At 47.7% G+C, this 27,561-nt stretch overlaps 1 protein-coding gene and 2 long non-coding RNA genes across 5 annotated transcripts in view; all 3 read right to left on the bottom strand.

The window, feature by feature from the left end:
• LOC134140208 (uncharacterized) lies at window positions 1-1,541 on the bottom strand. The gene is made up of 2 exons (XR_009958345.1): window positions 1,457-1,541; window positions 1-1,045 (listed from the first exon to the last, which is right to left on the bottom strand). It is a non-coding gene; the product is annotated as an uncharacterized LOC134140208 (long non-coding RNA).
• A 2,396-nt stretch (window positions 1,542-3,937) lies between these two features.
• LOC134140207 (uncharacterized) lies at window positions 3,938-5,493 on the bottom strand. The gene is made up of 2 exons (XR_009958344.1): window positions 5,409-5,493; window positions 3,938-5,007 (listed from the first exon to the last, which is right to left on the bottom strand). It is a non-coding gene; the product is annotated as an uncharacterized LOC134140207 (long non-coding RNA).
• A 7,287-nt stretch (window positions 5,494-12,780) lies between these two features.
• PRKG2 (protein kinase cGMP-dependent 2) overlaps window positions 12,781-27,561 on the bottom strand; it is a 32,536-nt gene continuing 17,755 nt past the window's right edge. For 2 of the 3 annotated variants that reach the window (XM_062575095.1, XM_062575093.1), the window contains 12 exons: window positions 27,337-27,431; window positions 25,618-25,686; window positions 23,985-24,083; window positions 22,142-22,289; window positions 20,708-20,844; window positions 20,471-20,560; window positions 18,216-18,357; window positions 17,303-17,466; window positions 16,532-16,654; window positions 15,525-15,587; window positions 13,754-13,820; window positions 12,781-12,889 (listed from right to left, as the gene is read on the bottom strand). In XM_062575095.1, the coding sequence (XP_062431079.1) occupies window positions 12,794-12,889; window positions 13,754-13,820; window positions 15,525-15,587; window positions 16,532-16,654; window positions 17,303-17,466; window positions 18,216-18,357; window positions 20,471-20,560; window positions 20,708-20,844; window positions 22,142-22,289; window positions 23,985-24,083; window positions 25,618-25,686; window positions 27,337-27,431 (1,293 nt within the window). In that variant the 3' untranslated portion in view covers window positions 12,781-12,793. The remainder of the gene's footprint in view (window positions 12,890-13,753; window positions 13,821-15,524; window positions 15,588-16,531; window positions 16,655-17,302; window positions 17,467-18,215; window positions 18,358-20,470; window positions 20,561-20,707; window positions 20,845-22,141; window positions 22,290-23,984; window positions 24,084-25,617; window positions 25,687-27,336; window positions 27,432-27,561) is intronic. The other variant, XM_062575094.1, reaches the window with a different exon arrangement.

Here is a 27,561-nt window from a genome sequence, read left to right as displayed (position 1 = left end):
TTGTGCAAGACTCAAGGTTTATTCCACACATTTACAACGTTAATAAACTAATTGCTCCATGTGTTTGCAATAATAAACGCTGACATGAATGTGCAAGTTGTGACAGTGATTGATTTACGGCCCTGTCAGTGCCCAGGGTGGCTGGAAGGAGATGGGCCTGGAGGAGCCCGCGCTGAGCTCCCGGCAGGGTCACCGAGGGGGCCCAGAGCCCGGCGGAGGGAGGCGGGCGCAGTCGTCCTGCAGCACCACAGGAGGGCGGAGGGTTGGAGGCGCCTCTGGAGATCGTCTAGTCCAAGCCCCCTGCTCCAGCAGCGTCGCCTCGAGCACGGTGCCCAGGCTCGCGTCCAGGCGGGCTTTGCGTGTCACCGGAGAAGGAGACTCGGCCGCCTCTCCGGGCAAGCTGCTCCAGTGCTCCGTCCCCCTCGCGGCACACAGCTTCTTCCTCGCGTTCAGCGGGAGCTTCCTGGCTTTCCGTTTGCGCCCGTCGCCTCGCGTGCTGTCGCTCGGCACCCCTGAAAGAGAGTCCGGCCCCACGCCCCCGACACCGTGCCCTTGAGGTGTCAGGGGGACTCGAGAAGGCCAACGAGAAGAGCCCAGAACCGGACGCAGGGCTCCCGGCGGGGCCTCCCCAGGGCCTCACAGAGTGGCAGGGTCACCCCCCTCGGCCCGCTGGCCACGCTCCTCCCAGGGCCCCCACGACACCCTCGGCCTTCTCGCACACGGGGCGCCTCGCCGTCCAGCGGCGCTCCCAGGCCCCTCTCGGCACGGCCGCTCTGCAACGGGGCGGCCCCTGGCCCGTGCTGTTGCGCGGCCTTGCTCCCCCCGGGCCGCGGGGCCCCGCACTTGCCTCTGCCGAGCTTCAGGAGGCTCCTGCACGCCCGGTTCTCCGGCACCTCCAGGGCTCTCGCACGGGCGGCACGGCCCTCGGCTGCATCGCCCGCTGCTCCCGGCTTGGGAGCGGCAGCCGTCGTCGGGGGCAGGAGAGGGGGGAAACGAACCTCCCGTCGCCCCTCTGCGCTGCGGCTCTCCCGCTCTCAAAACCTTTCTGGGAAAAAGAGAGACGGAAAAACGTTTCCCCCCCGGCCAGAAGCACGAGGAGCTTTTGCAGCGCTTCTCCGAGCGCAGGCGGCAGCGGCCGGAGCCGCCTTCGCCCCGGCAGCCCCGGCCCCGCCGCCGCCCCGGCCCGGCGCCGCTCCGCCGCCCGCGCCCCCCGCCCGCGCCTCGGCGCCGTCGCGGCAGCGGCAGCAGCTCCCGGCGCCGCGCGGCTCCGCGCAGCTTCCCGCGCAGCCCCCGGCACCCTCCGGCCGCCCCCAAGCGCCCCCCCCGCGGCCCGAGCTGCTGCCGCAGCCGCCGGCAGATGCTGCCGAGCCCCGGCCCCGGCTCCCCGCACGGCCTCGGCCCCGCCGAGCCTCCCGCCGGGGCTTTGCCGTGCCCGGCCGCGGCGCCGGCTGCTCACCCGAGGCTCCGCGCAGCTCCCGGCGCGGCCGCCGCCTGCCCGGTACTGTCGGCTGCGTCGGCGGCGCTGCGCGGTCGGGGGGAGGGCGGAGGGGCGGGGCGGGCGTCGGGGGCGGTCGGGGAGGGCGGAGAGAGGAGGGGAGGGGAGCGGAGCGAAGAGGAGGGGAGGGGGGCGGGCGGGGGCGGGCGTCGGGGGCGGTCGGGGAGGGCGGAGGGGCGGCACCGGGCGCCGGGGCGGGGCGGTACCGGGGAGCTGCTGCCGCCCGCCCCGGACTTACCGCGGCGGGGAGACGCGCCCCGGCGCTGCCCGGCCGCCGAAGGGAAGCGCTTTCCCGCAGCGGCCCCTCGGGGGTGGCGCCCGCGCAGGGGGCTCCTCCGCGCCCGGCGCTCGCACACGCTGCCCGGGCGGGAGCTGCCGCCGCCGCCGCCTGGCGCCGCGGTGCCCCGCGCTGCAGCCCGGCCTCGGGGCGCCCGTGCGCGGAGAGCCCCCGGGCGGGACCGGGCGCGTTTCTTTTTCTTTTCTTTTCTTTCCGTTTTCGCTTTGCTTTCTTTGCACGGGGCGCGGGGCAGAAGCCCAAACCTCGCGCCTTTCGTCACCAGCCCTTCCAGGCCAGCGGCTCCCGCTTGCCGAGGGCTGCGGCGCAGCGAAGGTTGCGGGCCGCAGCGCGGAGCCGCGCTCGCCGAGCCCGGGGCCCCTTCTGCCGCGAGGGGCCGCGGTGCTCGGGTGCTGCCGCCCGCGGCCGCGGAGACGCGGGGAGCTGCGCGCGGGGCCTGGGCGCTTGGCGAGAGGCTCGTCGGGCAGCGCGGGCGGAGCGGCGCGGCGCGGGGGCGGCGAGAGCGGCGCGAGCGGAGCAGCGGCGGGCGGCGGAGGCGGCGCGGCGCTCGGGCGTGGCCGGCGCGGGAGCGAGGCGCTGGCGGCGGCTGCCCCGCGGGTGCCGGTGCTGCACGGGGCTGGCGGCGGCGGTGCGGGGAGCTGCGGGCGGGGAGCGGGGGCGGCTCGGGCGGGGGCGTGTGCGGGGCGGGAGCTGGGGGCGGGCGAGGGGCGTGCCCACGGCCGGGGGCGTGGCCAGCGCCGTGGGCGGAGCCGAGGCCGCGGCTGGAGGCGTGGCCAGAGCAGCGGCGGGGCCAGTGAGGGGCGGGGCCGGGGCCGGGGGGCGGGGCCGTGGCCGTTGCGGGGCGGGGCCGCCGTCGGGGGAGGGGCGGAGAGGGGCGTGGCCGGGGGCGTGGCCGGGGCGCAGCGGCTTTTCCCGGCGCCTGCGCGGTGCCTCCGGTTTGGCCCCCGACGTCGCGGGCGCGCGCGGGCGGCGGCGCTCGGTGTCCGCGGGGCTCCCGCTTCCCGCAGCCGGCGGCGGCGGCAGCCGCAGCCGCGAGCGCTGCCCCGGCGGCTCCGAGGTGAGCGGGGCGGCAGCGGCTGCCCGGGCCGCGCTCGGTGCCGCCGCCGGGGCCGCCGCAGGGCAGCAAGCAGCTACGGAGCCGGCCCGGAGCCCGCCCTGCCTCCCTGCCTCCGTCCCGCCGCTGCCGGGAGCCGCCGGGCCCGGGAGCCTTGGAGCAGCCGCGCTCGGGCGCGCCGGGGATGCGGCGCCGCTGTCCGGAGCGGGGGGTCCCGCAGCGCTGGGGCTGGGCGGGGGCCGCGGGCGCGCTGGGGCCGGGAGCCGCTCGCGGGAGCGGCGGCTGCGGGGCTGCGCTGGGGGGGGCGTGAAAAGGGGGGGGTGCAGGGGCTGGTGGGGTGGCAGCGGGGAGGGTGAACTGCTGCCCTTTGGGGCTCAGACGGGTCGGGCGGCTGCTTTGGGGGCTCGCTCTGTGTTTGTGAGCCCCAAAGAGCCGCCAGAGCCGGTCGCGAGCCCCCGAGGGCAGCGTTCAGCCTCCAGCTCTGCACGCTGCCTTTCGTGGGGCCTGAAGAACACGTTCTCGGGGCTGGTGCAGAGCTGCGGAGCGGAGGCCCAGTCCTGCCTTTGCGGTGCTGAGGAGCAGCAGGAGCGGGCTGCTGTCAGCCCTGCAAAGCAGGGGTTGGGTGCTGCGTTTCGGAGCCCTGCAAGCAGCTTCGGGGGCTGGTTCCAGAGCTGGGCGTTTGCGGCTCCCAGGCGTGTGCATGGGACCGATGTCCGGGCTCGAAAGGGAGGCTAAGTGCTGCGTTTGGTGGGGCTGAGGAAGAGGGTGGAGGAGTGTTTGGGGGCTCAGGAACGGAGGCTAAGTGCTGCGTTTTGGTGGGGGGAGGCTGGAAAGCAGAGGCCCTGTCACCCGTAGGGAGCCCCCAAGCAGAGGCTGGGTGGGCTCTTCCTGGGGGAGGGTGGGGGCTCGGGGCTGGGCCGGGCGGCGGGAGGGGTGGGGGTGGGGGGGCCGCGGACCCTCACCGGAGGTGGGGGTCCGCCCGCGTGCGCCCCGAGGCCAGGGAGGCCGGCATGCACCAGGCCGAACTTCGCGTCTGAGATAGTTTCTGGGGCGAAAGGCACTTTTGGGGAGGAAACGTGAGCAGAGGCCGTCCGCCGCTTCCAGTGTTTATTCAGTGCTTGTGCAAGACTCAAGGTTTATTCCACACATTTACAACGTTAATAAACTAATTGCTCCATGTGTTTGCAATAATAAACGCTGACATGAATGTGCAAGTTGTGACAGTGATTGATTTACGGCCCTGTCAGTGCCCAGGGTGGCTGGAAGGAGCTGGGCCTGGAGGAGCCCGCGCTGAGCTCCCGGCAGGGTCACCGAGGGGGCCCAGAGCCCGGCGGAGGGAGGCGGGCGCAGTCGTCCTGCAGCACCACAGGAGGGCGGAGGGTTGGAGGCGCCTCTGGAGATCGTCTAGTCCAAGCCCCCTGCTCCAGCAGCGTCGCCTCGAGCACGGTGCCCAGGCTCGCGTCCAGGCGGGCTTTGCGTGTCACCGGAGAAGGAGACTCGGCCGCCTCTCCGGGCAAGCTGCTCCAGTGCTCCGTCCCCCTCGCGGCACACAGCTTCTTCCTCGCGTTCAGCGGGAGCTTCCTGGCTTTCCGTTTGCGCCCGTCGCCTCGCGTGCTGTCGCTCGGCACCCCTGAAAGAGAGTCCGGCCCCACGCCCCCGACACCGTGCCCTTGAGGTGTCAGGGGGACTCGAGAAGGCCAACGAGAAGAGCCCAGAACCGGACGCAGGGCTCCCGGCGGGGCCTCCCCAGGGCCTCACAGAGCGGCAGGGTCACCCCCCTCGGCCCGCTGGCCACGCTCCTCCCAGGGCCCCCACGACACCCTCGGCCTTCTCGCACACGGGGCGCCTCGCCGTCCAGCAGCGCTCCCAGGCCCCTCTCGGCACGGCCGCTCTGCAACGGGGCGGCCCCCGGCCCGTGCTGCTGCGCGGCCTTGCTCCCCCCGGGCCGCGGGGCCCCGCACTTGCCTCTGCCGAGCTTCAGGAGGCTCCTGCGCGCCCGGTTCTCCGGCACCTCCAGGGCTCTCGCACGGGCGGCACGGCCCTCGGCTGCATCGCCCGCTGCTCCCGGCTTGGGAGCGGCAGCCGTCGTCGGGGGCAGGAGAGGGGGGAAACGAACCTCCCGTCGCCCCTCTGCGCTGCGGCTCTCCCGCTCTCAAAACCTTTCTGGGAAAAAGAGAGACGGAAAAACGTTTCCCCCCCGGCCAGAAGCACGAGGAGCTTTTGCAGCGCTTCTCCGAGCGCAGGCGGCAGCGGCCGGAGCCGCCTTCGCCCCGGCAGCCCCGGCCCCGCCGCCGCCCCGGCCCGGCGCCGCTCCGCCGCCCGCGCCCCCCGCCCGCGCCTCGGCGCCGTCGCGGCAGCGGCAGCAGCTCCCGGCGCCGCGCGGCTCCGCGCAGCCCCCGGCACCCTCCGGCCGCCCCCAAGCGCCCCCCCCCCGCGGCCCGAGCTGCTGCCGCAGCCGCCGGCAGATGCTGCCGAGCCCCGGCCCCGGCTCCCCGCACGGCCTCGGCCCCGCCGAGCCTCCCGCCGGGGCTTTGCCGTGCCCGGCCGCGGCGCCGGCTGCTCACCCGAGGCTCCGCGCAGCTCCCGGCGCGGCCGCCGCCTGCCCGGTACTGTCGGCTGCGTCGGCGGCGCTGCGCGGTCGGGGGGAGGGCGGAGGGGCGGGAGAGGGGAGCGGAGGGGCGGGGAGGGGAGGGGAAGCGAGGGGAGGGGAGCGGAGGGGCGGGGAGGGGAGCGTCGGGGGGCGGTCGGGGAGGGCCGAGGGGCGGGAGGGGAGCGGAGGGGAGTGGTGGGGGGCGGGCGTCGGGGGGCGGTCGGGGAGGGCGGAGGGGCGGCACCGGGGAGCTGCTGCCGCCCGCCCCGGACTTACCGCGGCGGGGGAGACGCGCCCCGCCGCTGCCCGGCCGCCGAAGGGAAGCGCTTTCCCGCAGCGGCCCCTCGGGGGTGGCGCCCGCGCAGGGGGCTCCTCCGCGCCCGGCGCTCGCACACGTTGCCCGGGCGGGAGCTGCCGCCGCCGCCGCCTGGCGCCGCGGTGCCCCGCGCTGCAGCCCGGCCTCGGGGCGACCGTGCGCGGAGAGCCCCCGCGCGGGATTGGGCAAGTTTTCTTTTCTTTTTCTTTCTCTTTTTCTTTTTCTTTCCGCTTTCGCTTTCTTTTCTCGGGTGCTGCTGCCCACAGCTGCGGGGACGCAGAAAGCTCCCACGTGGCATCACCTGTGCTGGCAAAGGCCTTTGTGAGGGATCAGCTGCACCACAGCAGCAAGAAGGAAGCAGCTCTTGCTCAAGCAGTAGCTCCCAGCCCCAGCACCCCCCGCTGCCCCTGAGGCCTCCCCTGGGCAGGGCTCTGGTCTGGCACCGCGGGCACCCCTGGAGCTCCCCCTGCGGCACTGATGCCAGGCAGGGCCCTGGCTTGACATGAGAGTTTATTTCAGCTTACAAAACCGCACAGCTGTGCTCCACACAGCACATGCAGAAAATGTCAGGGATGCACAAGTTCATCTGCTGTCAGGGGGCCGTGTGGGCTGGCAGCTCCCTGGAGCCAGGGGCTGCGGGTCAGGGCCACGATGCTCAGTGCTGTCACACTGTAGATCCTCAGCTCTGACGTCTAACGCAGATTGGTTTGCTCTGAAAGAAACAGTGCCCTCACTGAAAAAAGGAGAAGCATAATCCAAACGGAGATACTTGCTCCTTTAAGTATATCTCGTTCAAGATATTTGTTCCAAACCTAGAGGCCTTTGGTAGAAATCCCGTCTCTGTGGTCTTCCTGATTATATTTATACCGTTATCTGACACTGGGTGGCAGCAGCCCCATAAATACATTATTCACTAATCCTTTTCCAATATTTTCACAGTTCAAGTGCCAAAGCAATAAATTGGAAATGGTTACAAGTTTTATGACACTTTTGTAAGTATTTCTGCAAAATATTTAACCAGATAGCTGTTGTCTTTCTCTTCCCATAAACTACAGCAGCTCATTTGTATGGTTATTTATTGATGGCCTAGAAGTGCATTTCTCAAAAAAACTGAGATCAATGTTCCCTGCCAGCTGTGTGTGTGTGTGTGTGTGTCTGTGTGTGTGTAAGGGTGGGAAATGAAAAGAAAGATTTTTGTCTCTTTACTTGCTTCAAACTGCTTGGCCAGCCCTGCAATGTAAAGAGCACATCCACAGTATTTCCTTTTTGAGATAATTTAACTCCAAATTCTCTGCTTTGAATGCTGCAACTCCTTGGCTGCAAGTTCTGGTCTCCCACAGGCTTCCCCTTGTCCTTAATATGACTGTATTAATTTAATTAATCAAGAGTGTTGCTGTTACTCCTTCTGCAAATTACACCATCCTAGGCTGCTAAACCCTTTAGGAAACAGCTTTATAGCTGAGATGAGCAGAACTCTTAAGAATCCTTGCATTTACTTAAGAATCTCCTGTACCTACAACACGCCTTAAAGAAAATTTGCAATGTAACCAAACAAGTTAACTACGTATTTTCAGAATAGACTCTGTTTCTTCTCTGAAACACAACTCTCGAACATGGCTGAGCAAAAATGACAAGACGTATGGAAATGCATGAATTTTTTTTGTCTACACTTACCCCGTTAAGGACTTCTGGCTCTTTGATAATGGATAGCATGTATCACAAGGGAAAGCCCTTTCCTACATTTCCCTATTTACTCAGCAGACCTTTTTCCAGGACTCTCTAATAAGCTGCATAATGAGACCAAAAACTGGCAGGATTTGTTGAAATGGTCCTCTGTCCTTTAGCCCAAGGGAAGAAGAGGTGTCACCTATGATAGCTGTAGTCTTACAATAAACAACCAAAAATGATCAATGAAAACAAGCATCTTAACAACTGTAAAATGCACATTTTTCTTTCTGTGGCTCAGTTCTTTGAGGGGATAGGACAATGACCATACCTGGCACATGTGAATTTTTCATCCTATGCTGACTTAAAATCTTTTGCACACCAGAACTGACAAACTGGCTGGATTATCAGTGTTTTGTTGCTGGGGTTGGTTTTCTTGGTCTTTGGTTTTGATGTTTATTCATGTGATTTTACTAAGGCAAATTTGTTTTTGCATTAATCATGCTAAATTATCACAAAACTTAACCGTTCAGTTTGAGTCACTCAGAATATTAACCTTATCATGCCTATCACAAAGCTGAAAAAATCCCCATGTCTCAAATCCATCATCTCAAGTGTATTGAGGATATACATCATTTGCAGTACATCGTTACACTCCAGCACCATTTTCTTTCTTTAACTTAGCTTCCCTAATTTATTTTTACCTAAATTGGCCCCGGATTGAATTTTGTGGTTCAAGAGCTATGTTCTCCTGCTCTGTAAAATGCTTTTCTTCCCTTTGTTGCAGTACGAAATGTCCATACAAACAAGGGAAATCAAGTCCTGCACAGGGAAAACAGCTGGTCACTGACTGCCATCAGACTGAAAAAACCAGCAATAACATTAAGGTTCATTTGTAACTACAACTTTAAAAGTATGCCGGCAGAAGATGATAAGGGGGTGGCTTTTTTTGAGTTTTACTATACCCGCATGAATAAAATTCAAGCAGCTGCATCCCCTAGGTTTTTGGCACAAGGAGCTTGAAAGGTGCTAAACTATGGTTTAAGAAGGCTGAGCCCAACTCTGCAAACCTTCTGCTAAGGCAAATGGTCAGCAGAAAAGCTGAACAATGTATGTGCAAGTCAAACAGACTGAAAAATGGAAGAAAGTGCTTTTCTTCTGACTGAAATGAAAGACAGTTGCAGACAACAAAGAGCTGTTCACTGCCCAGGACTCAGAAGACTGCTGTTCTGCTGCATGTCTTGCTAACGAAAAACAGCCCATCTCTGAGGGGCTGAGCTATGTAAGCTCGTGTCACGACTTTACAGATAGTCCAAAGCTGAAGTGCAGCGGGCTGCCTGTGCTGCAGGGCTCACCTTGCAACCTTCTCACTGTCGGCCCGCTCCTCGGCCTGGTGTCGCTGGAACACTCGGAGGTTGCCACAGGCTAAGCTGGAGGCGGGCTTGGATGACCAGTGGGCAGCAGACCCTGCAAGCAAAAAAAGGTGCTGGTTTCTGATAGTTGTCTTCTGTAATAGTTGCAAAGACAAATATGTGTCCTGTACAATTAAGCGTGTCAACGGCTGTTAATAAAAAAAAATACATGCGAACTCAAACAATAAAGCTAACCAAATCTAATGTTCAGTTTGTAGAGAACTTGTCATAAAATAGAATTCATACATCTTTACAACGCAATGTTGGCTACATGACAATACTTCCCATTTCTGTCTTCAAGGTGAGGTGTATGGTGTTGAGTAACACTTTCTCGCCAAAATCACTTCCTTCACAGTATTTTCAATGTCCAGTACAAGACTAAAATGCTCTTGAGGCAGATGCTCCTCTAGAAAGATGAGAGCTGCTCAGCAATATTTGAGGGCTGGATTTCCCTCCAAATCACCTTGTTTTAGGATTACAACATATTCCCTTTATAGAATAGCAAAAGACTACATTCTCCCAAATACAGCACAGAGCAGAAAGTACCTGGCAACTTTCAAACTCCCCACAGGAGGCTGGAGAGTCACCACACTGCAACTGCTCCTCAGGAGAAGGGCAGCCTGTCCCCAGGAAACCAGCTGAGGAACCCTGCTTCCCACAAAGTGAGGGGGTGCAGACCCCAGTGTCCTGCATCTGGGCAGAGAGCTGGAGCCGCTGGGCCCATGGGCAGAAGGCCAGGACTGTGCCCAGCTCGGGTCAGTCGGTCGGGTCACTGGGGCCTGGCACAAGTGGTTTCTTTCTCGAGTGTTTTCTGTTTAGCAAGACAGTATGTAAGACAATCTACCTGGGGATGGACTTTACTTCCCTGGTGAGTAAACTAGATTATTAAGCAGCTGTGCCTCCCGCTATTAGCCCAATAATTTAATTGGAATACTCATTCTGTCTTTTGATGTTGCTAGCCGGCAGCTCAGTAAGCGCAATGGCTTCTGGCTCAGCAAGTACATCAGACCAGCTTTAAAATTACATTTGCCAGTTCTCAGTTGCTGTACATCAGTGAAATACCGGCTAATGGAGGTCAGCCCGAGTTTACCCTCAGCTTCTGCACATCAGGATTTCATCTTCTCTCAATAGCGTTTTACCAACTCCTATCAACTACCAATCAGTCACAGTATATCAGAAGCTGCTATAACCGAACACTCACGAGTTCTGCAAAAGGATGCACTTCAAGGCTGATGTAGATCTTGCTGACGTCTTGCTGCTACCCCCAAAAATAGCAGCGGCGGCGGTCTAATATTAGTATGGCAAGCAACGAATCATGGATTCTGAAGAAAATAATTACCCACCAGTCTTGCAGCTGGTGTGCAAGCCAACTTACTTAGAGAAACTAATTCCTTCCGAGTCGCGTGGTTTTGCATGCCATGTGCAGAATGAGGCATTATCTCTAGTCCCTGATTACAAGAAGAAGACAGGAGAGGGGACCGACTCCTGAGGGGAACAGACGCTTTTGACTACTCGATCGCTCCCGGCGGGTCCTGTCCACCAAGCAGCTTGCACAGGTAACGTGCCAGGAAGACAAGTTGCGACTGCCCACGATTACGGGTGCCAGCGCTCACGATACCAGCCCGAACGAGCGTCTGCCTCGGGCACGGCGATCCCACCAGTCCTTTCCTCCTTTCTGGACTGATGTGCTGTGCTTCAGATGAAGAGGTACCCAATGCCTTGAGGATTAGTACTTGAGTCTGAGGAGGCAGACACGTGCACTTGCCTCTTGTGCAGCTCGGGGAGTCACTCAAAGAGCTCGCCAGGCTTACCTTGTGTTCTGATCCCTGACTGTTAGAAGGATGTTATTTATTTATTAATGAAAAGAGGCTTAAAGCTCCTGGCCAAATTGAACTCCAGAATGTTCCCTTAACTGGGATCTAGCCACCACTACACAAAATAACAGGAAAACATGTTTACATGTAAGAGTGCCTGAGCATGGGGTTGCTCACTAGTAATCGTTCGTAAATGAAACTTTCCATAAAAAAAAACCAACAACAACAAAAAAAAACTCTTGCCTCTAAAACAAAGCTCTCAGTCAAAAAGGGAAAGAGGTAAAAATCTTCAGGCTTCAGAACTGGACTGACACCCTTATCCTACGATTGTATGTTTGGCCACTTGTAAAAATCCAACAGATCTTAAGTTTTGTTGTTTTAACACTCCCACGAAGCTCTACTGTGCCCAGGGAAAGCGAAAAAGGGACAGACCTTGGGCTGAATGAGACCTGCCTAAAATCATAGAGATTCTCTAAATGTCAAACAGTAGTTTCCTCTCACTTAATACAAAAGTCTTACAGGATTCCTTGCTGTAACATCCACTCCTATCTGTTTTACATATATATTCAAACATTTTCAACACTGAGTTTACTTTTTCCCCTTTCTATTTATAGACAATACATCCAGGCAACTTCAACACCATGCTGATTTCTACTAGTTTGCATGCAATTTTAAAAATAAACAGTATTAGCCTTGACAATTCAGCTCCTTTTTTTTTTTTCCGATTGTTCAGTCACCAGCCAGCCCCCTGAAAGAGAACGGTGGTAGGCAAAAGCTACCCTTATCTCTTTTACTTATCAAGGGCCCTACAGTTGTATTTCTTGTCAGCTGTTCTTACAGAATAATAAGCTTAATATCAAACAGTTTCCAACTGCTTTTACAAACAAAAGCATTATCTAGTTTTAAGAAAGACCCAGAGAGGTGCAGTATGGCCCTAGAAAGAAGGCCTTATCTCTAGGTCATCTTACCCCATTCACACCATGGAGGCAAAAGGAAAGCAGGATGCTTCCTGTGCTGAGTCATTTGTGTGCCCATTCCACACAAGGCAGAGGATACAGTTAGCTGCTGATTCCTGGTCCTGCGGGGTGCTCTCAGGTGGAGACGGCCGAGCACCATCTCTAGCAGAGGTGCCACCTCCCTGCCTGCTGGGGCCAAGAGCAGTGTTGGCACTGATAAATGAATGACAAACAAGCTGGAAAAAAAAGCGGGACATTGAAGTAGGTGAGAGTTTTACCTCGAATGTGAACAGACCTAGGAGTTCAGCACAAAATTTTCTGCCTATATATCAATGAAAACATTCTGAAAATATATTTAAGGGGAAAAAATAGGATTCTATACTTTTTTCTTTCCTGCAAAGCAAATGCCATGTTTCAATCTATTTTATCTTCCCACTATATAAAAGTAAAGCATTAAAAAAAGGACATAGCTCTTAGAAGCAGTTAGGGAAATGCATACCACAGTCTGATTCTCAAGACAACTTCTATAATGTATATAATTTGTTTCTTATTGGATTTTCATTTGACCCATTATAGTCTGTCTCACACACTCAATCTTGTGCAAAACTAGACTGACAGAGAGACTGTTTCCACAGTGATGCCCTTTTAGCTGCAGAATCAAATCAAATCAATCTTTTAGAAAATTTCTTTTTCTGCATGCTGCTGGATAGATGCCACACTGGCTATTACTGGAAAAAGCAAAACACACAGTAGGCATAATAAAAGGCAAAAATAAATGCCTATAGTGTCAGCTGTTGACAAATGCTCCAAACTTATTGTCTTTTAATATTTCTCTTTTTCATTCAAAGTAAAGAAATATGATAACCTTGCTAATAGCAAAATTTTAGCTAGTGATACTTCCACTGGCAAAACTATACATCCAACCAATAGCATCAGAAGACGTTCATAGAAGCATTTTGTACTAAAAAATATTCAGGTTGCATCTGCTGACTGAATGGATGCCCTTGTTACAAAAGATGAACACAGAATTTGGTGCATTATTCAAGCACATTCTGCTTGCTGTATTGTCTTCTATTCTTTGGGGAACATCACATTTGTCACAAAACCTTGTGTACTGTAATTTTACTCGAGAAACAAGTGAACAGGTTTAGAATTGATGCCTATGATTCTCTATAAATGTCCTGGCAGAAAAATTCTCAGAAATCCTTGTCCCAGCCTGAAAGTTCATCCGGAGGCGTTCCCTCTTCAGGTGGATAGCAGTCAAAGTAGCTGTAGTCAGTGGGTCCAGACAGCTAGGACATCAAAAACAAAAACAAAAGGCTGTTTCAGAAGGTATGTTTTGAAAATACTTTCCATTAATTATGCACCACATTTTATTGCTGCCAGTGGAGGAATGAAAGGCTAATATGGTACGGATGACTTCTTTCAATGAAAGCATTTCATCATTCTTTAAAGATAAAACTCCAAAGAATTAGCTTGACAACAGAACAAAGATACTCGTCTCCTTATAGAAAAACACTCTCCAGATATTACCAAATGCTAGACCTCATCCAAAGCCGATAAAAGTTAGTAAGAAAACAAGGCCACAGTGAATACAGTTTTGATTCAAATTCATTTAAGACTGCATCTACAATCATGTAGTAGCTACTCAGAGAAGACCCCAAAATTATTATTTATTATTATTAAGGAAACTTCAAATTCCCCACCCTCACTATTTTATCATTAGGGCAGAGAGAAACGTGCTGTTTAAAACAGGAAGCTTATTCAAGGCTGAGCTCTAATTCAATATCATGAGAATACAGGAACTTGTACTCTGCACGGTCAGTGAACAGCGCATCTTAATAATGTGCCCATTGCCCAAGAAAATATGGCAATTCACTACTCATCTCTCACCAAGCACCATTTATTTTAATAGTGGTGAAAATCTAATGCTAAGCACATAGGCAGAATAATATTTCCACTATTTAATGGAATTTAAGTTCTCTCTCACGTGCTGGTCTCTCTTTTCTTCCTTCAACTTTCACTAAAAATGGTGAGCTATAAAAATGCAAGTGTTTCTTTGGGAAATTCTGCACTTGACATGAGTTCTTTCATTGCAGCCAAGCACACCTTTGCAACAGCAAAGCATTATGATATTGAAAGCTGAAACCCAATACCTCTCTTTTTAAAGGTGATGTTAATTTCCTCACTTTCAGACCATCCCAGTTAAAACCATTCAACCACCTAATTAAAAAGAAATGAAAGAGAGAGAGACAGAGAGAGAGAGACACTATTTTCTCTTTGAAGCACTATATAATTAAAAGCTTAACAACATGAAAACAAGGGCTATAAAACATTTTATCACAGGAACTTCCTTGCACATGACAACACAGTTGTTAGAACAGGGACACCTGAGAACTGCCTTACAAGGGTGCGGTAGCAAGGGGAGCTTCAGGGCCATCGGGTATGTTGCAACTCCTCCGTACAGGAGTGCAGCCAGGTCAGTGCACATGGGTGCATGTATGTGGACACACATGTGCAAGCACAGTCATGCACAAATGCCCTCGCCCCAGGAATTTCACCTTCTTTTAGCAACATGAGAAGAGGTTTCAAACAGAAGTGTCAAAGTGCTTCTTCTCCCAGTCACAAACCACAGGCCTTAGGAATAACTCAGAGAAAAAGAAAAAGCAGGAAATGTCTAATGCACTGAAGACTGAACTTAAAAGTATGGTTCCCACTGATACTGACAAAATGATCACAGAATGAAACAAAAAAGAAAATGTTCATCTCTTGACATCTCCACATGTGAGTCATTTTGCAGGAACAGGGTAAAATAGTGATAATACCACCCAGAAATAGCTCTAGGACAGAGAAATGTAGAAACAAAGTAAGAAAGGTAGCCTTTGAAGATGGTGGAGTTGAGAGACAGGCATAAAGCAAAACAAGTAAGGTAAGTGAAACGCAGCACAGTTCAAAAACACTTGGCTTGAAATAGTGCCAGGGTAATGCTGTTCTTCACTGAAATGCACACAGATGAGTTAAACCTTCAACCTTCTTTGTCTCTGCCTCCTACAACATATGTCTACATTGCAACTGGAAGCATAATTTTTGTTGGGTAAACCCTCCCTACAGAGAGATTTAATCTGGGCAGCTCAGGTGGCACCATAGGTTTCAGTGTGGACAATACTGGGTGCGTGCTGGGGCAGCTGGCCCCTGGTAAAGATCATGCCACTGGTGGACAGCAAGTAAAAAGCTAGGGATTTTGCAGAGAAATGTATTCTAAAAAATGACCACTGCAGTACAAAGACTGGTGTCCTTCCCAAGTTCTGGGCAATGCCAGCTGTGAGGAAGTGTTTACCTATTATTAGAGCTTAACTAAGTACCAATAGAGATAACAGTAATTGCCCAGTGAGGTGCCTGACTGTTAACTGAGATAGCAATTAAAAAAAATGAGATAGAGATGCTAGGCAAATATATTGCTACTACAAACACTATACAGAGAATGATCCAAAAATTTCAAGAGCAGACAAGAGGGTTTTTCATTAGAAGAAAGAGGACAAAACATTAATACTGCTCTAGAGCTCTTAACTATCATTCTTCAACAGCAACTGCTTGGTTTTAGATTAAAGTCTGGAGGTCTAACAGTGCAGATAATCCCATACAAGCAGCACTGATTTTTCTGAGACCTGAACTAAACTCCCACATCAACAACTCATGACAAAACCAGTAAACACTACCATGTTTCTAACTGGTCATCCTAAGGATTTATGTTTATTCTGTTGCCTGCTGTAGGAGCAAGTAGAAGTGATAGCAATGGAGATATTTCTATTACACAATCTGAAGTGCCTGGAACCTCAAGGGCTTACTGAACAGAGTTCTAATATAATAAAAATTATTTTCAACTTCAAAACCTAATTTTCTTTTTGGCAGAAGTGTCTCTTCACTTACCTATGCTTCCTGATGTCATTAATTCCATTTCTCAGATTGCCTAATCTTTCTGTAGGATTTTGCCTTAAAAAAGAAAAAAAGAATTAAAGGTAAGAATTCAAAAAAAAAAATCCTATTTTTTGGAAAAGAAAATCATAGAGGACCACATATGCCTTTGGCTGCTTGCATTAACAGTTACACAGGCAGGAAGCTTGCATACAACATGTGGGCACATAAGGAGGAATAATCAAGTGTTGCTCACTGCTCCCTTCTTCTGGGAAAAGAAAACCTTCCAGGAAGTCAAGACAGCGTCACTCTGCTTTGAGAACCAGGAAGGGAAATGAATTGGTTGGAATTTTAGTTACACATCTTTTGCTTCTTGGCAAACAGGTCTGTCTATGAGGTACAAAAGGAGGCAGTGCAAAATTTGCAGCTACAGAAATCCTTTCACTCTTATCGCACAAACATGGTGTGTCCTGTTTCTAGTGCCACAGGCGAGATCCCTCCAGCGCTGGGAGTTCAGAGTCAGCAGTGTCACCAGCCATAGGCTGTACACGGGACTATGCACTAACACTCCTGAGTTACATAGGCCTCTTAGAAATATCTCATTTCTCTGCATATTCTAATGGTCTTAAGTCAGTCTGTAAGCGCCCCAAGCTTTCTGTATATAATTGTAAATAATTTGGGGGGCATTTTTTAAGATACTGCACTTAACCAATAGAATAAAATTCTTCAGCTCCTTGCACAGCCCTCAGTTAAATGAAGTTGCCCTAAGATGTGATTCAGAAAACTGCAGGAAAATCCATAACATCCCAAGGAAAAAACCCAGAGCCTGGGTTTGTAGATGATCTCTCTGCAGACTAAGAGGTGTGACAAACACTCAGAGACATCCAGACATACCAAATATAATCAGAATGGATCAATGTTAAGCAAAATGATGTTCAATGAAGTTCAGAAACACTTTAGTCTGGATCTTAAATGACTTAATCTGTCCACCCTCACGCTCTGCCACAAACTACCCCACCTACCTGCAGAGCCTGCGGATCAAATCCTCAGGCCGCCTTGTTATTGTTTTAGGAAAATCCAGTTTTTCAATGCCTTTGAGAATCAAATTATAGGTCATCATTTGATCAGCCCCAGAGAATGGTGGACTAGAAAAAGCAAGCAACACTGTTAAACAGAATGGCGGGTGAGAGCAGATTTGGCCATTTTTCACCAAAAAGAATATTTGAAAATACAGAAAACATCACTTCCCGAGGTTTACAACATGAATTTTTGCATATTTAAGATATTAGCAAGGTTTGGAGTTGGAAAGTTTCCTGTAGGTACCAGGGAAATGCATGACCTTATGTGTTGGTCTAAACAAGCTCTGGGCACAGCCTGAATCAGAGAAGCTTCCACATTGTATTAATGTAGAGCAGTCAAAAAGAGTCACCATGGGAGTGTGTGCAGGGGCAAGGAAAGAGCCTCGCTTACAGTTCACCTACCCCACTGCACCCCTTCACCCACTAAAGGAGAAAAGAACAGGTACACCTTCATCAGCTAAAGTATCTTTCCACCAGCCACCTATAGCCTGTGCCTGGCCCTTTTCTTGGATGGATAAACCACAACCAAGAACATGGCCCCCCGTACGGTTGTCTGAAACATTTCTGAAATGAGGGAAGATAAGGTATGAGAAAGAAGCAAAACGAAGTATCATTTTGCAAGTTTTTCCTGTTTACTGATGAGAAAAATGGCAAACTGTTTTAAAAATAACTTAAAACACACAAGGAAAGAACCTGGGAGTAGGAGACTCTCACCTGCCAGTAAGGAGTTCATACACAAGAATCCCAAGGGACCAAAAATCCACGCTGAAGTCATGGCCTTTACTCAGAATGACTTCAGGGGCAACATACTCAGGAGTTCCACAAAACGTCCATGTTTTCTGCCCTGATCCAATCTTCTTTGCAAATCCAAAATCAACCTGTTTAAAATCAACACATGTTGCATAAAGTAGAGGTGTTTTGCACTGAGAAGCTTTAAGGTCTTAATTGCTTCCACATCTCCTGCAGAGATCTCACAGTTGCCAATGTTACAGCTAAGACAATGATACAGTATTACTGTGAAGAAGGAAGTATTTCCACTAGATTACTGAATGTTATAGAACAGTCTCATTTACTCTCACGGGTAATTTCCTGAATGAGTCCCTTTTTGGACAGAACAACCCATGCTTTCTTTGAGGACCAGGACTTATAGCCCATGAAGAAGGATGGGTTGTTCACTGTCCTCAGTGTGGATGTTTCAAGCTCTCTGAAGCATACTCTATTTCCGGTTTTCACTGTCACCGTCCAGTCAGCTGGGGGCTCTTCACTGTGTTCCCTAACTACAGAAACAATGTTAAGTCTAAAATTGCTTAAGGCTGGACAGGGAGGTAATTCCACACCTGGGAAATGTGACTCTTGCCTTTATATTAAGACTGGCTGCTGGGATAAATTACTTTTGCTGTAGATGTTGTGGCGAGAGCTCTTAGAGCTGCAAATCCCCAGTTTATTTGTGGGGTTGTAATGTCTTTGCAATGCCTTTGTTCCTCTCTGCTCAATCAGTAATTTGCCTTCTTTTTCTCTGAAGAGGGAGGGATACTAAACTCCAGAATCCTGACACTGTTAATTACATGCTGCCTATTTATATCCTCTTGCAAGGAAACAGGTTCAAAACGATAACATTATATCTTACCAGTTTTATATATCCTTCAGCATCCAAAATTAAATTTTCTGGTTTCAGGTCTCTGTAGATAATTCCTATATGATGTAGATAGTCAAAAGCCTCTGTCACACACCCAACACAGAACTTAGTAGTGGATTCATCAAAGTTGCCTCTGCAACAAAAATAATCACTATCCTTGTAGACAGAATTCACTTCTTAAAAAGTTTCACTCATTAAGTAGATAAGATGTAACACTCAGAATATTAACAGCTTTTTTGCTGTAATGTTCAGTATGTCCCTCGTGGTTAAAGACTGAGTCAAATGTCATTTCATTGGACAGCCTTTCTTCAAGATCGTTTTGACTGGTGATAATACTTTACTTTGATACAGTACCTCTCATTGCAAAAATTCCAAAGCTCTGGACACACTGCATGTTATTACTCACTCAGTAATAAAATACAACTAGTAGGTGACAGTATACAGCCAAACTACAGCACAGTTTAAAATAAAAATTGAAGACAGAGTTTTGCATACGACTGAAATGCCAGGTGGTATTACAGAGCACAGCCCCTCACCTTCACAAACAGAAATTTGCCTTACATGCCTTCTGTTGCAAGAAAGGGAACAAGATCTTTACTTCTCATCTCTTACCTACTCCAAAGGACAACACTTCCAAATGTGTAACAAACCAAGCATTCTGTTAGGATAGCAGTACCATAATAACTCAAGAGTACCTTCAATGGAATTATAATCGTATTTCTTGCAAAATTTTGTTGTTTCCATTCTAACAGACTCCAATCTTTGTGTACATAAAGAAACAACGAAAAGAGACAATCTCTACTGACTTCTCTGCAGTGTCTACACGTGTGTGCTGCACAAATAAGTTCTGCTTTAGGGGGCACATATGGCTCCACAACAAGCACTGGTATGGAGAATATCAAAGTCATAATCTCACCTCTGCGAGATTTTGCCTTTCAGAAAGTAATGTTCCTACAGAGCAATCAAGGATTGTGAGGAAACCTTGCTCACATTTTGATCAAACATGAAAGGAAAGGAGTTTTATCACATGCACCTCCTGCTGTGTGCATTCAAAAAACTGATCACAATGATAGCAAAAGGGAAAATAGTATGCACTTCTTCCACTTAAGAGTAGTTTCTGTTCCACTGGAAGCATTTCCAGTTTACTCTGGATTAGCATTTTCAGACAAATTCATGAAGGCAAATGTCTTGCCTGTATAGCTACCAAAGATCCCAAGACACTTAAAGCTAGAGCAGGAATTTCCTTGTTAGCTAAGAGGTGCTTCACCCTCCCTCATACAGACTGTCTACTTTCTGTATTTTGTGTTTGTAGATAGTTCTTAGGATCATCACTGACCCTTCAGCAACAAATGGCATAATATTCTTACGGCAATGGTACATGCCATAGTTCTGAGCAGGAAAAGGCTGCTTGGTTGCAAGTTAACTGATTACAAAATGCCTCATCTTAGGAGCACTTCACTCCTCCTCCTCCCAAACCCTGTAGTTCCCTCTCCTTTTGTATATAAAGCTGCCATTCAGGTTTTTATAGCACTTTGTCTACACTGCATGGAGACATGGTGTACTGTGGTAATGGGCAGCAGCAAATCCAGAGAGACTAGCACAGCATCACTAGAGACAAATGTAATTTCCTTTACCTACATAAAAGGGGCCATGGAGACATACTGAAACTAAGAACAGGCAATTGCAGTGGTAATGTGCTCCAGGCAGTTCAAAGTACAACGCTCATGTGATCCCATTCTCATCCTGTAATACCTCCACTAATACACTACTCCACTAAAAGCACTCAGACATTGCAAACTGAGGCACAATTAAAGAAAACATGCTGGCATTGACTCATGTCAGGTCTAGGGAAAGCGGCCTTCATGACTTGCTAAATGCCCCAGTTGCTTCCTTTCTCATCTTCAATGTTTGAATTGATAGCGAGATTAATGGAGTGAGACTGGCAGGTTTTCAGGAATGTACTGGCCCTTCTCTGAACCCAACAGGACGTATTTACTTTCAGCATCTGGTGTCTGCAAAAGAAATGAGGATTGCTCACCAAACTCTCTAAACTTATCAGGGAGTGGGGAAGAAAGAACGGTATCCAAAGTATTGAAGAGGTATGGATTTGGAAAATCTGATCCCTTATCAATACTGGGCTCTGAAACAGAGCTGTATCAGTTCAGTAAAATAGAGAACCTATTCAACAGATGCATGCACCTGACTGCTGATTTTAAAGGATAAGGTTCCACTTCATTTTTTGTTACCTGTCTCTCAGCAAGCTCCACAATTCCCCTCCAAGGCAGGCCTCTAGCAGCATGTATACATACTTACTATCCTTGAATGTGCGGTATAGTCTGTGGAGATAAGCAGCAGCAATTTATGAGAAACAAAATAAAATGCAAAATTCACAATGACTTTTCTCCAGAATTTATGCATGTCAAACCTGATCCTTAATACTGTTAAGTACGTCAACTTTTAAGGAAACACTAGGATCAACTTACTTTACAATGAATGGAGAACATATCTCTTGGAGGATTTTCTTCTCAGAGTAGACATGCTCTTGTTGTTTGGTGTCCACTACATGCTTCTTCTTTATACACTTCATAGCAAAAGTCATGTTCTCATTTTTCACTTTAACCTGTGAATAAAAATGATGAGTATATGTGAGGTAAAGGAAGCAAGTTTTACCAACCTGCTCTTACACAAAATATTCACTTTGGATACAGCATAGGATTGAAATTGATAGTTGTAACTATGGATGAGGTCCAGATTTTCTGCAGAACCATTCTGCATAATTTTAAACCAGGCACCGTTTTTTTTTTTTTTTTTTCTATCTTTAAATAGAAATCTAAATCTATCTTCCCCTCTAAATGAGAAATGTTCTCTTTACTCATTTATGTAAGCAAAATATCAGCAGTTTGCATAGGTACTGTATTTTACAATTAGTGTATAGCACAATTTCAATTTCAATTAAGCTTTCCAAACATTAACATAATACAGATGAACAAAAAGTAGAGGAGTTTACGATGAATCCTTACGAATGATTTCACAGTACACTAAAATTTTATAAAAGATACAATAAAAAGGTTGAAGTTAAAATAGTGCTTCATGGAAACCAAATAAACAGCTCTCAGTGTTTTGCAGCTGTCTGGGAATTTTATTCATATTTTATCTTCCAGGTGATGTTGTAGCATTCCCACAGCTGGCTGTCATCAAATGTGGAACAGCTTGTAAGAATTTCTCTTTTGTTTTATGAAGTATGAATCACAATAAAACAATAGCTAATGTCTAATTACTGCAAAGGATTTTTCTGTTCACTAAAATCACTTAGCCCCCACTGATTTACCATCAACTTCAGTGGTCTATAGAAAACTTCACATTTTTTTCAGATGCTTGCTACTGAGCCTGAGGAGTCTGTATTTTAAGATTCCACTCTAACAAAGCTCTTCCCAACCCAGAAACACAAGGAATGGCTCAGAAGAGCCATTATAAATTGTTTCTAAATAAACACAGCTTAACTCTACATCACACTCGTTATAGTTGCTGTGGGGCACACTGAGGCAATTCTAATAACAAAGAATATGTGACGCTGGAGATTACTTTAAGTCCAGACAGAATCTCTGGTCTGCGGTCTTGGAAAATGATGCAGATAGACACATCTGTAAATTCTACAGGCACAACATGGATTAATAAGTCTAGCGACCAGAAAGATACTTTAAACAGCAAGAAATGAGGGTATAAGACAATAGATTTGTTTCACCGAAAGTCGAAGTCAAAAAAATACATATTGACTATGAATTACTCTACATGGAGTTATCTCTGTCTGAGAGATACAAGCATGCAGACTAAATGTTAAAATCCTCCAAATGTTTTAGCAGTCAAATCAATTATGTGAGATTGAGAACTACTCGCATATGTTTAAAACAAACTCTTACAAGCTCAACCCTTCCGAACCCACCAACGCCCAGAGTTGTGACAACTTCCAAATTCTGGAACGGAGAAGAAGGGAACTGGGCTACTTTCTCCTTCAGTTGTATCATCTCCAGAGAGACCTCTCTGGTCAGCTGTCCACAGAGGGATCTTCTAAGTTAAAAAAAAATAACACAGATTAGTATTTTCCCTGTGAGCAAGCTGGATTACAGTGCTCTAATAAGGCTGTTTACCTCTGTAAACAAAGAAGATAAAAGCCTTCTCATTCCCAAACATGATCTTGACTTTTTTCCATGTAAAAGTATTTTCTTTCTGGACATCCTTTACACGTAAATTAGAACTGAACTGCTACTAAAGTTCACTAAGTACAGACAATGGTATTTTTACCAAGTGCTGATCCATGATGAGATTCATAATTATATGGTCAGCTTACAAACTCAGGGCACTCCAAGTTGGAGAATCAATTTCTGAAGGACTGTGTATCAGTCCAGCAGAATGATCAGAAATAAAAGTACACCTATATTTTCTGTCAGAAGTAAAACATATTTTGCTAATCTTCCAGTGGTGCTCAAGTTGAAATCAGATACAGACAAGCTATATGTATAGTGCACAGCTAAAAGCAAATCCTTTAACAACACCACTGTTACACTGAAACATAAAAAACAGATTTTCTTTTTATGTCTGAATTCTTCCATTTGAAATCGCAATTTCTCTCTTATATAGTAATCCAGTTTTATTAACTCCTGTGGTGAATTTCAGGGGTTTTACAAGTGAGAGAATTTACCATCACAGTACAAATGATAACTACATCACTTGAGTACACTTGCATTTTTTTCAGTCTTTGGTTTTCTTTTGATAGGGTATAGAAACAATCCTCATTTCATTTCTAATAAATGTATATGAATTATTCAGATAGGACCAAAATTTAAATATTTAAATTCTGAACAGATTAAATCTTTGCAACGTTACATTTCACTCTGGTAGTTTTTAAAAAAGGGGGAAAAGATGAGAGATGGAAAAGACCCCGGAGTTTCCTACCATGTGTTACCCAGCAAGTGTGAAATGCTATAATATTATGTTTTGGCTCTGATTAAAATGAAGTTGCAACTTGTGATGCTCATGACAAATCACATCAACTCCTAAAACAAAATAATTTAATCAGTAATAGTGTATATTAACATTATCTATTTTATTAAAACTATTTTAAACATTAAATGATAGCTGCTTACTGAGGTTATCTAGGTCTTCCTGAAAGTAGACAGAACTAGTAAAAAAATGAAATGAATAGCTTTCATGAAAAATACTTTTTTCAAAAGTCATTTGAAGCTTTTTATAGCAAAAAAGGCCATTTTATAACAAAAATGCTATACTCAATACTTGGAAAACAGTAAGAATGACTTGTATAACATTTTTAGTATTTCCCTTTTTAACATCTTTGAAATATGAAGAATGGTGATCTTTTTACTGTTAAAAATAAATTTTATAATCTCAAACAATTATCTAAGCAGCAGTCTCCTTGTGACTGAGAAATACAGTAGACATTTAGCACTGTGTTTGTGTTCACAGAAATGATCCAGTAAGTGCTCTCTTCTTCTGCTGTATACATAAACATAGCCTGCTTTGTGAGTCCTTGGCTGGAAGTCAATATATTGATATTCTATATAATTTTTGTTCCAGAAAAAAAATCCTTTGACTCAATAAGCATAGGAATACAGTTTTATTACAGTGATTGGTGTCATTCCTAATGGCTCCTCTCCACCAGCTACCATCCATGCTGGTACTGGCATAGCTAACATTCATTTTTATGATTACCTAATCAAGATGAGTCTAACAAACGATCGCACTTACTTTGCATGTCGCTTTTCATCAGCGCGGGCCAGGTTAGCCACATAACCCTCAAGGTAGGTCTGGAGCTCTTCAAAAGTTCCAACTGTTTGATTAAATGTCCTAACATACGAATGAAATAGTGTAAACTACTGTTCATAAGGTGGAAAGGGAAACAATCAAAGTCTGTGTTGCTGTACAAAAGCTTTAGATTGCCTCTAAGTAATGACTCAGGCTGAGCTTTATACTATTACTTTGATGGTACAACTTACAAGAGCTTTGAAGTCTTCTGCTATAAGGAGCTTTACTTTCAATCACTAAGTATGCAGGAAATCAAGATTTTGGTCTGCACTGGCTGTTAACTAAATCAACAAAGGACACAATCAGCAGGATGAGAGAGGCAGTAACCCGCTGAAGTACCAAGATTTGGTATGCAAGAGGGTAGGCAGACAAAATGCCTGATCTTCTCAAGTTATTTCCTGATACTTCTAAATAATTCAGAGGAGGCTGTGTATGCTTGGTCTCCCACACACACTTAGTTGAGCCAGAACGTTTCCCTACTATTAATCCTCAGCTTTAATGTCTTCTAAGACAGGAACCTGTCTTGTGTCTTCTGAGCAACCTATCTTCTTTAGTTGTATAGCAAATATGCTCTCCATACATGGCTTAAACTCTGGCCTCTTACAGAACAGCCAGCTCACTGAGTCACTAACTGATGATAAACTAAACTGCCCTTGGAGAACCTCTCTAGTGCACTCAAGAATTATGTAACATTAACCAGCAGCACTCCAACAGAAGAAAGGGAGCAACTGGTTCAAGCTGGGTTTAAATCTGTGGAACAGGCATGTGCAGGAACAAGGTTCAAACCTGAGTAGACCTCTGATCACTGCTCTCCACTATTCTCAACGAGCCCTGCCATCCAGCAGGGAGCACAGCTCTCTTGCTTTTTTCTGTTGGAGCAGGTCTTCTCTGCTAGCTAAGCAAGCCAAAGAGAGCTCACCAAGAGCCTGATTTGTTCACCACTAGTGGCTTCGCTCATGAGCAAGGATCCTCAGAATAAGGATGCAGGTCTCTGGCACTGCAAGCATTTCCTCAGCCCTACTGTTCCACCAAGCGAATGATTGGTGTTCCTTGTACCAGCGGATGTGGAACGTCTGAACTCCTAGCAAGAGTTGCTCTCTATTTTGTGTAAAGAGGTGCAGAGACTATTGTTAAATGATCTCCTGCAAAGGACTTTTCCCACTATAAATGGAATAAAGGCACTTGAGCACAGGGAAAAGTCTTCCAGTGTGAGATTAGCCTATACCAGGCAAAACTACGGATTTGGCTGCATGCCTGCCTTGACAAATCCCCAAATCAGGGACATGCAAGGGCCTTTTTTTCTTCACTGAGCCCACGAACATTACTTTATCTACGTGAAACATCACCATAACAAGGAGAGAAAAAGAATAACTCTGAACTGCTCATAAGTTCTATGCTCCCACACCTTTTGTGAGCCTCTCTTCATTAGGTCTCAAGCATAACCACAGTGGAGCTGTGGTTTCACTTTAAAAAAATTGTGGTTACGTGACACTGATGTGACAGTGAAGTCACATCTTGCTGATGACCTACTGAAAGAGATAGTAGATCTTTCTTTAAACCATAATGTGGTACTTACTCTCTATCTATAACAAGGCACTCCACGTCATTTTCATCTGCAATAATGTTGGCTGATCTGACATCATCACTAGGAATTGAAACAGTTTAGAAAGAATTTAGAAGCATATCAAAATCCTGGAAGTATCCCACACTGTACCCAGGAACGGTCACTGTTGCTACAGGTGAAACTCCTAGAAGGCTTCTGCAACCTGTGTTTGGATAAGCACTGCTGAATCAAATCCACAGATCCAGCATTTTAATAGTCATTTTTATCATCCAGCACAGTATTTCCTCTAGTTTCAACAGGGTTTGGATCATGACTCTAGCAACATTCCAAAAAATTAGGATGAGATGTAATTAGCATTACAACAGGATTTACTGTATTTTTAATTTCAGAACTGATCCTCAGAAATAAAACATTCCTACTCAATCACCCACATAAATATTCATAGAAACGAACACAAAGGGGTCTAGAAACTAATTTGATTGATGATTTGAATATTTTTAAGTTCCTTAATCTTCTTGTTGTTGTTGTTCAGCAGGCTGTGTGAGAATTCTTCAATCCCATTTCCGTAAGTAAATGCCTTCCTAAGGAGAGAACTATTTTTACATTTAGATAGCCTAAAGTACTCACAGTACTATTTATTGCCAAATCACACACTTTAGTGATCAAACATGAAACAAAACAGACCTGAGCTCCAAGAAGAGGTGCAGTTTCTAGTGACTATTTTATGTCAATACGCATTTCAGAGTTAATTGTACATTATTCATATTTGCCATACTTTTAGTTGTGAGAAGGGATAAAGTAAGCTTACTGTAAAATATTTATGTCCTATGTAAATTTACCTGTCTGGCTGGTTGCTAAAAAAGAAAAATACAGCTTTTTTTTTCTCAAGGTCTTAAGACAATCTATGAGATACGAATGATACAAATATTTCTGAGGTTCCTGACAGCCAACAAATACACAGAAAAAAGAAATTAAAGAAAGGGAATGCTTAACATAATAAGCATAGAAAAGTTCTCCACTGCTTAAAGGGTTGTTTTTATTTAATTATTGTAAGCATTATCTGTCACAGGTTTAAAAATTAAAGCAGTGCTCACAGCAATCTTCTTAGACAAAATTACGGCACAGATTGTATCAGTAAAAGCCCTCCAGTAGCCAGAACTGAACTACTGCAATCCACATGACGGCTGACATCATGTGATGCAGCCCTAAGGGGTAAAAATTATCTAGAGCCCAGCTGCAACATCTGGTGAAGTACAGGAAAAATAAATTAAGATCTTTGGATATCTCAGGAAAGCCTGGATGTATTTTCTTGGGAGAAACTACATGGCTCATACACCATGGGTTTTCTCTACTGCTTTCCTCTGTTTCTTATTATCATGGGCACTGGCATGGAAACCTTGTCTGGTAATGATGGAACTCTTGCATGTGAGGTTCATACGTGGCACAACACATTTCCATCACAGCTACTACTAAAAGGCAAACACTAAGCAACACTGCAGAGAGGGCCAGCATTTTCCTTTTTCAGTGTAGATAAAATGTAGGTGACAGTGTCTTTTAAGTTCCCTCTCCAAAAAGGGAAACATTCCAATAAATCTAGCTGTTGCTTCTGATTGATGGCTTGACAATCAAAACAAAACTTACATTCAAACCAGTCATGAGGTGTATAATCAGACTCACCTTAACAGGTCAATCGAAATACTATACAATACAAATCAGACAGTGTGAACTAACCTAATCAGAGCCTTCTCCCCAAAGTAATCTCCCTTATGTAGAGTCTTAATCAGCTGAGGCTGTGAGTGACCTGCAGTACTCTGGGTAACTTTCACCTGGAAAGTAGAAGAACAAAAATTTAGCACAATAATATTCATAGCAACCCACTGTTTCCCCTTCTTTTCTGTATATTTCATAAATACCGAAAACTCAGCAATGTTTCATTAAGAGTTACAAATAAATATA

The sequence above is a fragment of the Rhea pennata genome, chromosome 4 (assembly GCF_028389875.1).
Source record: "Rhea pennata isolate bPtePen1 chromosome 4, bPtePen1.pri, whole genome shotgun sequence".
NCBI classification, from domain to species: Eukaryota; Metazoa; Chordata; class Aves; order Rheiformes; family Rheidae; genus Rhea; species Rhea pennata.
This window is presented reverse-complemented; position numbering and strand designations above follow the sequence as displayed.